The sequence below is a fragment of the Pistacia vera genome, unplaced genomic scaffold (genome assembly GCF_008641045.1).
Source record: "Pistacia vera cultivar Batoury unplaced genomic scaffold, PisVer_v2 Contig320, whole genome shotgun sequence".
Taxonomy (NCBI): domain Eukaryota; kingdom Viridiplantae; phylum Streptophyta; class Magnoliopsida; order Sapindales; family Anacardiaceae; genus Pistacia; species Pistacia vera.
Window position 1 is genome coordinate 524,754 of NW_022196136.1, and position 13,594 is coordinate 538,347.

Here is a 13,594-nt window from a genome sequence, read left to right on the forward strand (position 1 = left end):
TTTGTTACCTAAAGACATATTTTATCCAACTTACAGTCACAAGGAAAGCAACGACTTTAAGAATGCTTGAAATTAAAAAGGTGGTCACTTAGCTTTAGATTTCAAATTCGAAAATTCAAACGGTTTTTGGCATAAACTAATTTAAAAGAAAAAGAAAATCACAACTCTCCCAGAAGCCCCAGTAGGTAAAAATTTTACAGCCTAATGTTGCACATATCGCTTGGAAGAGTTGATCAAGTTAAATGATTAAATCATAAATTCATAGAACTTTAACTTGTTTACAGCCAAGAAAATAAAGCCACGTTAATTACCGAATATTATGCCAAAATACAGAGAAATTGCATCACCAAAACCTTAAACCTAGGCGATAAGGAATGGCAGAACAGCCATCATAAACGACTCATAATTGAAAGTTGCAGAACCTGTGTAAGAGGTGTCCTTCTCCTTAAATTTCTCCGTTAATCCCTGCAAGAGTTCACAAATCCATCATAAAAAAACAAAATTCGCAAGAGTAAAACTTTACTCAAAGCAAATAGTTGAAACACAATATATAGTATCATATCTCATTCAATTTGCAGCCTAAACATCTTATTTCAATGATTTAGGTTCAGCATTTATTCTTCATTTTACAACTAAGCCGAAGATACCAACCATCTTGTCAACTGAAAACTATTGCAAATGACAAAAATATTCAAATACATATATCAAAGACTCAAAGCTGGTTATGAGCTCACCTTAACAGTGAGACAGCACCTGCATCAAGGGAAAACAATTAAAAATAGAGTTAGACATGCATGAACATGATAATATATTAGAAGAGGGGAAAAGATAACTAAGGATGAATTAGAACATACTCGATGAAGTTATCATATTCAACGGCCCTACTTTTGCCTCCAGTTTTGTCAAACTTAGCTACAAGCATATCCAAAACCACGGGTGAAACAGCAAACCCCAGACTGAAAAGTGCTTCCCGTAACTCATTTGCATCAATCTTTCCACTCCTGTCCCTGTCTACTTTCTCAAAAATGGCCTGTGCCAATTGCAATAATTAATTAAAAACAAAGGTAGATTGAAAATACTTTTAAAATGCATTACCCAAAAATTAAAAAACAATCCAATTTACCCTCCAACTCTGAAGACTGTGAAACACAGCAGTAAATTCCTTAGGCCCTGTATTAAAATAGTTCAAATAAAATAACTAGGGATTAGCAGCAAACAGATAATAAAGTAACAAAACTACAAAAAATCAATATGTTGAAATTTGATTAGATGTGACACTCTAATGTTTAAATAAAGTAACAGCTACTCAATAAAATATAATATTTTCAATATACAATGTCAAATGTGACATTAAATGTCACTAAGATACTTGCATGTTAAGTTAATACAAGATTAGGCATAGAATATTTGGAAATAATCAATTAAAAATCCGTTGCATGTGTCACGTGACAAAAAATAAATAAATATTCAAATTCACTCATGGCCATGACCCACAAATAAAATTGTATTGTGATAAGATGCTTCAAATTGACCAAACACGATCAATCCAATGGTTCCAAAACGCGTTGCACACGTCACAATCCTACTTTTACACAGAGTAACGTACAAAAGATGCTCCAGGACATAATTGTAAACTCACTTCCACACCGCGTAGACTTAACTCTCACAAAGACAAAATTGATCAGCCAAATTAATTAATTAAAATCTACCAGTCTACCTCATCCAATAGAAGGATATTTTCGTCATTTTAGTATGCACCAGTACGTGTCAAAACCGGTTTTCACTATCGTAAACGGGAGGAGCAAACAAACCATCCGGCGCAAATTAGGATACGGTAAACTTATATGCTAACGTGCTCACGCAAATCAAAATTTGAAAAAGGACAAACAAGAAAGAAGAACTCACCGATCTTCCTGGTGTTAGTGTTAGTGAACAAGTACATGAGAAGATGAACGGTTCTCAAGCTGAAGCTCTGATTATACGAAGAGAGAGCTCCCTGTAACTCCTTATCGTCAATAAGTCCACTTCCGTCGCGGTCGGCTACCTGAAAGCACGCAATGATGTTCGGATCCGTGCCTGGCGGGAAAGTCGACGGCAGTAGAGTCGCGAACGGGTTTCCTGCCTGTCCCGACGCCGGAGGGTAGCCGCCTGGAGCTGGAACGCCGTAGGAGGGTGCGGACGGAGCCGCGTACGGCTGAGCCGAGTGCGGTTGAGTCTTCGGCGGTGCATATGGCTGAGCCGTGTAGGGCTGAGCTGTCTGCGGGTCTCCGTGTTGAGCAGAGTATGGCTGAGCGGTCGGCGGGGCTCCGTGTTGAGCAGAGTATGGCTGAGCTGTCGGCGGGGCGCCGTAGGGAGACGGCTGCGCGGGGCCGTAACCGTAGCCGGGTGGTGGTTGAGGGTAACCGGACATATTAATTTGCTATAAAAAGGTTAAGTTTTTGGTGAAGTGGTTTTCTTGAATTTTGGTTGTAAGTGGAACATTTTGGGTTTATATAGAAATGAGAATTGAGAATTGGGGAAGAAATTTAGGGATTATTACGGAAAGGCCATTAAGTAAGGAAGGACGAATTGGGAAATAAGTAGTGGTGAGATTTAAAGATGGTAAAGACGTGCGTTAGTTCAAGATAAAGTAAACGACATTTACCCACCCAAGGTTTGAGGAATCTGCAAGTTCTCACCCACAGTCTCATAAATTCCACATTATCACCTTTAAATTAACAAAAAATTGTTTAATTTAATGGTTGAAGGATAAAATAGTTAGCACACAATCGTCCCACCCCTCTCTCTCTCTCCTTTCACTCCTCCTTTCTCTCCAGGATTTTAGCTGGATTTTGCACCAAAATCTACAAAAATCATCTCCTCATCACCTATTACACCTTTCCCAAGCCTGATTGGTTCGTTTTCGAACTAATCTTGCACCGTTTTTGCATTGTTTGTGCGACCCCCAACCTTGTTCGACTGACTGTTCTCAGGCCCAATATGGACGAGTTCCAACGTTGATTAAACCACCTAACTCCATCATCATCTTCCTCTCACCATCCTCTTCAAAACCCCCACTAGCACTACCACCAATAGTTGTCATTTCCACCTTTCCCGACTGCATCTCTCCATCGCGACATGTGCTTGAGTTTGTTGCGTTTGCGTTGAGTCTACGATCCACCGCCGACATCAAGCTTCTCTCTTCTCCCTTGACACGCCGGTTACAATCTCATGTTGCACCGATTGCTGTTTCTTGCTCGCAATCCTTGTTCATTTTCTGGATTTGTGAGTGGGTCGTGGTTGAATTTGTGAGTAATTTGGTGGTGGTTTGTGGCGGTTGTTTGGTGGCAGTGAGGCTAACTTTGGGGTTTAAAAGGATTGTGATGGTGGTGGATGGGTAGGATGGCTGTGGGTGGTGCTTTTTGGGTGGGTTTGTGCCTGAATTGTGAGTAATTTAGTGGTGGTTTATGGTAATTGTTTGGTGGCGGCGGGGCTGACTTTGGGGTTTAGAGGGATTGCGATAGTGGTGGATGGGTGGAATGGTGGTGAGTGGTGGTGGTGGTGGTGATAACTTTAGGGTTTCAATCGTGATGTTGTTGAAAGGTGGTGGTAGGTGGTGGTGGTGGCTGGGTTGCGATGTAATCAAAGGTCAAGGGCAGTAGTGTAACTGCACTATTTATAACTGTGTCAGAAGTAAAAATTCATTAACAGAGTTAATTTAAGGGTGAGAATCTAAAATTTATGAAACCATGGGTGAAAACTTGTAAATTTGCCAAACTTGGTTGGGTACGTGTCGTTTACTCGTTCAATATATCCAATTTATAGCAATTATCATTCAATGCCTAATTACCTATTCTTTTGATATTTAGGCCACGCACGGTAATGAATTTGTTTGAGCGTTTTTTGTTTTCAGCGCATTGCACGGAACTCATGTGGACACCACTGGATCAGCATACTTTATTTTCATTCAATAATAAATGAAAAAATACCAAGGGAACATTACGACCAAAGTATTTGAATTTGATGATTTGTATTTACTTATTGAGCCAAGGGCGCAAAATATGTATGGCTTTAATGTCATATCCGGGTGCAAAATGAGTTGATATGTGTCTAACCGATGGATCAAATGATTCTTTTATTCTAAGAAAGCATTTTTTTTTTTTTTTTTGTTTAAACAAGAATATCCGAGTCAGTTTGTACGTATCTCAAATAATCCTTAAAGTCCATTGAATACCTTACAAACCTAAAGGGTTAGATAAGATTTGAACCTAGGAACGTAAGAAATATAACAAACCTCTTTAACCGTCAAGTCAACCCCTTAGAGTTAAGAATGCATTATTACACATTGAAGATTAAGAATGTCCTTTGATCACAAGGCAGGGCAGTATTATTCAGCTTGAGAGTTTTATTTATTTATTTATTTTTTGTTTAAGCCCATGTTTTATTGAATTTTAAGGATTGGACAGTATTAAAAGCTTGGTAAGGGAGGACTCCATTCAGAAAAATGATCCCCAACCCCCACGCGGCCACGCCCCACGGATTACTATGTATTGGGGAAATTATGACTTTTTTACACAGCTTTTTTTTTTTTTTTTTCAAAATCATTTTTCTTTTAAATAATTAAAATTTTGAAATTGGTCGGTGAACTTGTCAACGATATTTCTGACAACGCATACGACAACATCGCCAACATCATTTGGTGATCTACATAACAATGGTATTGACACAATCGATAACGATGACATTTCGTAGATAAAAACCAGTAAAGATTTAACAAAAATATTTTGTCTCTTTCCAACCAAAGGTCACGACCAAGGCTTTGCCCATTACCACCATTGGGTAGATCACCGGCAATCTTTCTGGCTAGTTTCAAATTTTTTGTTTTTTAAGATTTTTTACTTTAAAAGATTTATTATTATTATTAATTAAATATTTAAGTAAATACATTTTTATTTTATTGATTAATTCTATATTTAGTAGATGTTGCATCAAACACGTGACAATACACCATAAAACAATTATTCGTCCATTGGGATTTGTTAATTCGAATTTTAGCAAAGAATACTCCAGAAAAAGAAAAAACTAGAATAATGACGAAAGAGTAACTCTAAAATGATTTTTACCACCTTTAATAGTATTATTAGAAATGGATGAAATTAAATATTTAGTATTGGATTTGTAACTTTCGAAGTTTTAATATTGGTTAAATACTGCATGTTGGAATAAATTATAACATGTAAAAGAAAATAAGAAATTTAAGACATGTTTGATCTAAATTATCTTAAAAATAGTTGTAGGATGTAATTCTAATAGAAATTGATAAATATTGACTTACAATTAAATCTTATAAACTTTATCTCACAATTCTGATGTGACAGCGAGCAAACTACATCCATTTACGAATTGATCAAGGGAGAACGATATGTTCCCACCCAAGATTTGGCAAAACGACACTTTCCCATCCATTAAATTTCAAAACGACACTTTTTCACCCACTATTATGTTCCGTTAGAAAAATCCGTCACTTTTTGGCTTAATATTTTTTTATTATTTTATGTCATATCACAAGATTCAATTACCAATATATCCACTCTTTAACTATGAAATTATTGATATGCCCTCAACCATGTATAGGAATCTAAATTACCAATTAAACCCTCTAATTTTTTTTATTAAAAATAATGTTTTACTGTTTCAAAAAATTATATACAATTGTTTTTCTCACAAACTCAAAAAACACAAGATCTACGGTACCAACTTCCACCACAGGATCTAACTGGTACACCAAAAAGAACGTAATCAACATAAAACTTAATATAACCTAGTCGCAGAACTTGAGCATTGCAACCTGGCTAGACACTTCTAAAATAAATGTTTCTTTTTCATCAAGTCTTTAAACCATATCCAACAAGAATGAACAACATAAAAATTAACTTTTTTTTTTTTTCTTTTTGGCACTCTGAATTTAATATATTACTATAAATCTCAACCAAGGACTAACATAATATAACAAGAAAAGGAAAAAGAATGAAATAATTTGATTCCCCTAAACAATTAAACAAAAATCTCCTAATCTGTCCAGCATCCAAGCTGGCCGGCCATTTCAGTTAAAACAACCCCCAATCTAGAACAGCTAATACAACCAGCAAACCACTCTTCAAGCTTGAAGCACCGCTTGTTGGAGCAATAGCCGGACCCTCAAGGTTCCGGAAAAATGAGCTTGTGCCTTGAAAAAGAAGCCATGGATGATGGAACTAAGAGAGAAGAAGCTTGAATTGGTGGATGTACGAGTGTGAAGATTTGGGGAGAAAGTGAGGGTGAGATCATAAAAATTAACTTTTAATAAGCAAAGACTGACATTTTGCTATTGAGCAACATCTAATAATTCATGCAACTCACACGGTTCCCTTTTCCATAATTTTTGGGACAACTTCAATATAAATATCTATAGCCATGAACAAGGTCACGCGACCGGCAAAGCAAGCACTTCGCATCTTCTCCATGCCCAATCCAATAATTTCTTTGCCTCTATTTGAAAAAGTTTTTTTCCCAAAAACACATACCAAAGAGCTGTAGATGTCGCTCTCTTGTTCCTTCTCCTTTGTCTTTTAATCTATCGTCTCCTGCCTCTCAACAATCATGGACTTGCTTGGTTTCTCGCTTTCTTATGCGAGTTATGGTTTGCGCAGTGGGCGCTGGGTGGGGTTTTTTTGTAGAACGGGTGGTGGGCGACTTGGCAAGGTAACTATGTGAAGGGGTTTGATATAGCAGAAATCGCCCAAATCTTCCTAAACGTAGAAATTAAAAAACAACACTTCAAAACCAAATCCAACTCCACAAAATCAACCAAACCAAAAGCAATGAATTTAAATGTTACATATTCATGAACAATTAAATGTTACAATCGTTAATTGTATCAATGAATTTAGGTTTGTCCGGTGATTGTATTCCAACATTTCTTGCCTAAGAATTTTCCTTTCTAGCTAGACAAATAAAACCAAAAGCTACAAAGTAATGAGTGACTAAGAATTTTCCATCAACCAATATCTGTATCCTTGAAATTACAGTAAACAACTAAAATATGAGATAATCAGTGCTAGATAATACTAAGCTTTTCATATGTTACTGTTTCACTGGACTAATATGAGTCTTTAGTAATAATAGAATATCATTTTCTTTCAAGTCCTTGCAAGTAAATATCTAAAACAAAAAAATGCAGTTAGATAAAAACATATACCACTTTTTCCATAACCAGACGTTACTTTCAAGAGGTCACTAAGGTCAACAACACATCCATAATTGTCCACCTGTGTTTACAAACTTTTTCAGGACATTCAGATCAGCATGTAACAGACAAAAATGGTAAACTCCAAATGCAATAGAACCTCAAAGCACAATTATAGTATTAACTTATCATGCATAAGATGTCAGATAAACAATAAGAACATGCTGATGCACATCATATTGTCGTATAAGGGAACAGGAATTTGATTAACTCTTTGAACTTTTGAACATTACTAATTTAGACATACATACTTTCAGATGGGCCTTTAGGGTGTCTTTGTCACATTATATTGCATAGCATTAAAACTTTAATATTACATGGCCCATTGCGTGCCCAAGTTACAGACTCATTGTGAACCTAATCAACACACAATACAGTTGCAAATGCACTAATGTGAATGGGAAGTGGGAGTTGGGACATACTATATTAGCCAAATTAGAACTCCCATACTGTATTAGCAGCCATTAAAGAATCAATACTGAACATGCACATCATATTTCTTTAAATGTTACGATGAAGTACCTCAATATTCTATAAAGTGTTCTAAATCTCTAATTATGCTAAAAGTAAATTAATAATATCAAGTTTCTGCACTGAAATAAAAAATTAATAATATACACTAAGTATCACGAGTTAAATGAAAATACACTGTGAAATACCATATGCAATATTAAGGAATCTACCCCATTGATGCAGTCGATATGCTCTGGTTGTCAAATAACATATAATTATCTGTATAATCAATTGTGTTCCCAGTATAATATATACCATGTCAATATATAAGAATTAACTTTAAACGGAGTTCAACTAAGCCCTCTTTTATAAGATTAATCTTTGAGACTAATAATTTGTCAACCACTCCAATTTGCTTCATTAATCTACAATGTACTTAATTACAATCATCAGACATTACAAATTTTCTAAAATAAGTCTAGCCATGAAAATTATAACATCCCCAAAATACCTCAAATTTAAGCGGCTTAACCACAAAGCCTAGAAGCAAATTTTTCCCAAAATTTGGTAATTGGATAGTGACATATATATAAATCATATATAAACATGAGTACAATGGCAAGATGATGTTAGAAAAAAGATTGAAACAGTTCTACATGCATATCTGTTAAGATCACTTGAATACCTTGACATGGAATTGAAACTGACGCCAATTCATCCTGTGGAGATATCACCAAGGTAGCCTCATAATGTGACTGGATCTTGTCCAACTCATAGCTTTCAATCAGAATATCTTGTAGAATTAGGATAACTTAAACAAGAAGCTAATGCACACCAAAAACATATTAACACTATTTAAATAAAAGGCACTTCTTTAAAAGGGCACATAAAGGATATTTATGTGTGCACTCATACCTTAATATTAAGAGCCAATTTATTAGCTGAAAGGTCTACTTGAACTTGTCTACATGTATATTCACACTTGTGCTTGTATTAAGTTTGACTATCACCCCCGTAACAAATGCAAATGGAATCCGATTATCATAGATGTCATAGCCCGCAATGGATAAAGGTAGGGGTGTCAACCGAGCCGAGATGCTCGCGAGTCGACTTGATTATAAAAAGCCAAGCCGACTCGAATAAGACTCGAATTAGGTACTATGGCTCGATTCAGCTCACGAGTCCATAGTGGCTCGTTTAGGGTTTTTATGCAAAAAATAAAAGTTTTAGGTCTGTTTTGTAATTGACATGTAAAAGTTTTAAAATGTTGCAAATTAACCCAAACCCCAATTAAAGTTTTAGGATTTTATAATTTGTTGTGTAATACACTGTTGATGTGTTGATTTGGATGTGATTTGTGTTGATTTGGATGTGATTTATGTTGATTTGGATGCAAATTTATCAAAAATTGGATTTGATTTGTATAAAACAAGATCTGCGGGTTATATTAAAAATGGGCCAAACTAGCCGTAATCGAGCTGTAATCGACCCAGTTCGAGCTTGAGTTAATCGAGTCATAATCGAGCTTTTCGAGTCGAGTCAAACGAGTTCGAGTAGAGTCACGAGCCGACTCGATTATAAACGAGTCGAGTCATGAGTCGAATTTTCCTAACTCGATTGACTTGTGACTCGGCTCGAACTCGTTTAATGCTTTACCGAGTCAGACTCGTTTACAGCCCTAGATAAAGGTGAAGCACAAACCAACTATGTGGACAGTGGTCATTTTATGAGAAAATGGGGAATATAAAAAGTTATTAAGTCTAATTAGAAATGCTAGTTAAGGGAAAAATAATAGGAGGAAGAAACTTCCTCATAAGCATTAAAATATGCATGATAATTGATGTGAAAGATAAATAGAATTATTAAGTACTTACTTAAACCAAAAGTTTAAGCTTATAGGTTTAGGCCCAACGATAATATTTAAGTTGTAAAGTCTCGCCATGCGTAATGCAAGTTAAAAGATGCAAAGATGATGCTCTACTAGTCATTAATCCTATTTAGAGACTGTATTGAGATTGAGTGGATGATAAAGAGTATCATACTTAATTCTAGGAATGAGCCAATAAAATTGCTTTTCGTCTGTCTACAATACGCCTAGGATGGGAAATTGTGCAATTCATTCTTATGCAATAAAGGAAGCATCTTGTGATAACTTATTTGGGCTATCTATCATCCCTTATTTTATACTCTAGGCTTAAGACTAGCAAAGAATAATGTTATCCGAAGTTTCTTCAAAATTTTGTGTGAATGAGTTATCTCAGCCAGAAGATGGAAATGATTTTACTATGAGTTTCATGAACAAAAAAATTGATAACTGATTCGTTAAAAGTTTTCTTATCGAACACAGAACTTTGGGCTCTGTTTACAACTCAACAATCTCCAATTTCCAACCTTAGAAGATCGCTTAACTACCACCTGTCTCTCACAACTCTTACAGCTTGACTGAGGCTAAAGCACAAAATTCCATCATATGAGGTTATCTAATCATAAAGACAAGAAACGGTATCATATTAAACTGCAATGAACAAAGAGAGATAAGAATCTTTTGTATCACTTAAAAGGTGAAATAAAAACCTATGCATCCCAACATTTTGAAGAAGTTTGGTAACTTGCACCCGGATTCAAATATATATAAACCTTGATACCCCTTCATAGAAGTAGGTGGTACACAAGCTGTGTAGATGTTGATACTCTTTTGAAGATTCTTCCTTTCACCTGTGAATCCGACTTTCATGATCATCTCTAAATTATTCTAACAATGTGCTTTTGGTCCAACTTCTTTGAAGCACTAGAAGAAACAGCATTGGTAGGCCAAACAACAACCACAATTTCTCTAAGAGGTACTTCTCCATCTTTAGCACTGAAAGGTAATGCTTGAAACAAAAACTAATTAGTTGTGATTAAATATCTTGATGGAAGAGACAAGAAAGGGATTGAATTTTTGTTCCTCAGGCCAAGTGCCAAAAGAAATGGAGAATATTTTTACAAATATACAAGATATGACATTCTATATTTATGAATTTCCAGATAACTTAATCATTGTTCTCATCCTTGATAAACCAAAGTAAGAGAAGTTTGATCAACACAGGCCCCATCAACATCAAATTTGATTGTGTTGCGTTCAACAAGTCAATCAAAGCAGGAGCTTTCTGATGTTGCTTCTCTAGTTGCAGTTCCCAATCAATATTGTCAATACATACATACTAATGCCAATGACAAAAAAATAAATAAATACTTACTCTCAAGTAAAATTTGCAAATATCAAAGGAATAGAAATGTATGCAGCAATAAATAGAATATTGAAACTAAATGGAAAACCTTTCCAAAATCAATTATGCCAATAGGTAATGATAAGCCGCCAAAAATATCCAAGCTAACAGTCCAATTGTTCTCCACGAGGACACATCCTTCCTTATCCATGAGACCTATTGGCCTTTGAAAATCATGACAAAAGAACTGATTGCTACCAGGACTTTTGGCTGTAGAACAACCAAGTCTAAGGGAAAAGTGAAGCTGTAAAACAAACTCAGGACCACTGCATGAATGCATGTTCATTAATGCAACCTCCCCACCTGCAATTTCAGCTAAGTCAACACCATTAACCTGCAAAGACGAAACTCCTTTTTTGTTATTTTATTTTTTTTATTTTAAGAAACATAAAAAAGAATTCTATTAATAACATAAATAGAGACAAAGCTGCATTCCAATCTCTATGACTTCTGTAATTCCTTCTCATGACTAGTAAAATTTGCTTTAAAAAATCCCAAGTACTTTGGCATATGTATACCAATCACTTGGAAGTATTGGGAAAAAATTCAGCTGGTAAAATAACAGTAACAAGTTAAACCTGGAGCTCAATTGGTGTGGTGGTCTTCCCCATCTTAGATACTTCATCGCACTGCACATCAACAAGATAATATATAAGACATAATAATTATTAATATCTAAAAAGATTTGCATATTGATAATGTCTACAATCAAATTAATTTTGTATGGTCAACCGAATAGTCATGAAAATGAATTTAAAAAAAAATAGCCTTCTTACACAAAAAAGAAAAAAGAAAAGAGCTGGATAGGTAAAATATGACAAATAACAATAGGAAAAAACAGCAAAAATAGGAACATTCTTATCATTAAAGGCAATGCCTTACGTATGCAAATGTATTGCCGTATATTTTCTACCGAAATCCATAAGCAACAAATACCTCGGCTGGTAGGCATATGGAAATGATCCATGAGTGCTTTCACTTGCAATACACACAGTGTTCTCAAACATTTACAATTAAATAAACTCATCAGTTTAACAACTAAACATCACTATTGTATCCAATAAAATGTCAATGTCCTCTACTCTTAACATTTTCAAAAATCATCCTGTTCCTTTCTGATAAATAACTCAAACAGTAGCCAAAATCCCACAGTTGAATGATGATGAAGCTTTTCTACCACCTCCAAAAGCACAAAAATTTTCGGTAAGCAGAGAAACAGAACAGGCCTAAGCTGCCAAGACAAATTGGCAGTTCAACATACTTTATTCCACAGTTTTACTGCTTCTGGACAGAGACGAGTGACATTAACGATGCTTTTTATGCTTTTTGCACATTATACACCAATAAGGAGATAAATACAAATAATTATAAGACTATACATAAAATCTAGAAATGTGGTAAATATATTATATAATTACACTTATATTCATGTATGAAACCACAAATTAACTGGATAAGATTTAGGTCTTTTTTTTTTTTTTTTTTTTTTTTTTTTTTTTTTTTTTTTATGCAAAGACACCTGAATATAAGGGAAGTAGATGTCCTTTAGCTTGCACAGCAGTTGAAATTTGTTCAAGCTTTTTAGCTTAGGCTCAAATATTTTCCAAAAATTAAGAAATACAATGTAAGTACGGTATGATCCCCACAAGAAAAGAAAAAGAAAATTTAGTGCACAAAAAACAATCAAATAGTCACATTGCCAAGCTAATTAAGCACACTTATGGTCAACATGGAAAATTGTCAATATCATCGACTTTAATAATTACAAAAGAATGAACAAGTTGTCCACAAAGTTAATATCCATCTAAAGGCCCACAAAGACAATTATACAGAAAATAATTCAAAGATTACAAACCAATTTCAAGATATTTCAATGAATTAATCAAGGCAAAGCAAAGAAGTCAACTTCTCAAACCTAAGACTAACCATTAAAAACCAACTTGAATCAATAAATAGGAACTTAACAGCGTTGACATAACTACATAAGAAATATGACAAACTTTGTGTCAACTGTCATTTCTATGTCAGAAGTTTCACCATCATGATCAATGATGTCTATTACTGACTCATTATTTGTTTGTTTAACTAAAAATAGCCAATTGTAGACAAAAATTAGGTGGCCTTATCAACATCCGTAATTCAAAGTAAATAACTAAACACCAACAAACCGCTTGACCCAAAAGATCAGTATTTATCCAACAACTCAGCAAAATCAAGGAGACGTAAAACAGGAAAATCTGCAAGAGTACAGACAGAACTAGTTATAAAACTTCACTAGCGTATCAAAAGATTTATATTTAACATCAAATCAAGGTCCTAAGCCTCAGACTATTTCACTAACATCCATCTCCCAATGGAGAAAAGGAATTCATAAATCAAAGTGATAAGCACGTTAAACCTTCACCGATCGAAGTACTCCCAGTAAGTATTCCAAATAATGAAACAAACCAGACAACACAACAAATTATAAAGGAAAAGTATTAAAGAAAAAAATTTGGAATATTTGTGCATCAGCTGTATTGCATCTATAGTCTAATCGAACTCATAAAATGCAGATTGTTCTACAATAGTTTAGATAATAAAGGTATATGTGAATAATTTTTGACAA

The 13,594-nt window shown here is 34.8% G+C and overlaps 1 protein-coding gene across 1 annotated transcript; it reads right to left on the reverse strand.

Moving 5' to 3' along the window:
- Positions 1-235: 235 nt before the first annotated feature.
- LOC116137100 (calcium-binding protein CBP-like) lies at positions 236-2,489 on the reverse strand. Its single transcript, XM_031422789.1, has 5 exons — positions 1,906-2,489; positions 1,124-1,170; positions 855-1,030; positions 735-753; positions 236-465 (listed from the first exon to the last, which is right to left on the reverse strand). The coding sequence occupies exons 1-5, from the start codon at positions 2,408-2,410 to the stop codon at positions 361-363; spliced, it is 852 nt and encodes a 283-aa protein (XP_031278649.1). The 5' UTR covers positions 2,411-2,489; the 3' UTR covers positions 236-360.
- Between the last annotated feature and the right edge of the window lie 11,105 nt (positions 2,490-13,594).

Bases quoted from the DNA above. Each gene is read 5' to 3' on its own strand.
- LOC116137100 (XM_031422789.1), bottom strand. From the start codon at position 2,410: ATGTCCGGTTACCCTCAACCACCACCCGGCTACGGTTACGGCCCCGCG. The intron at 1,171-1,905 runs GTGAGTTCTTCT...ATTTTAATACAG, and splicing joins CACTAACACCAGGAAGATCG to GGCCTAAGGAATTTACTGCT. The intron at 1,031-1,123 runs GTAAATTGGATT...CAATTGGCACAG, and splicing joins ACAGTCTTCAGAGTTGGAGG to GCCATTTTTGAGAAAGTAGA.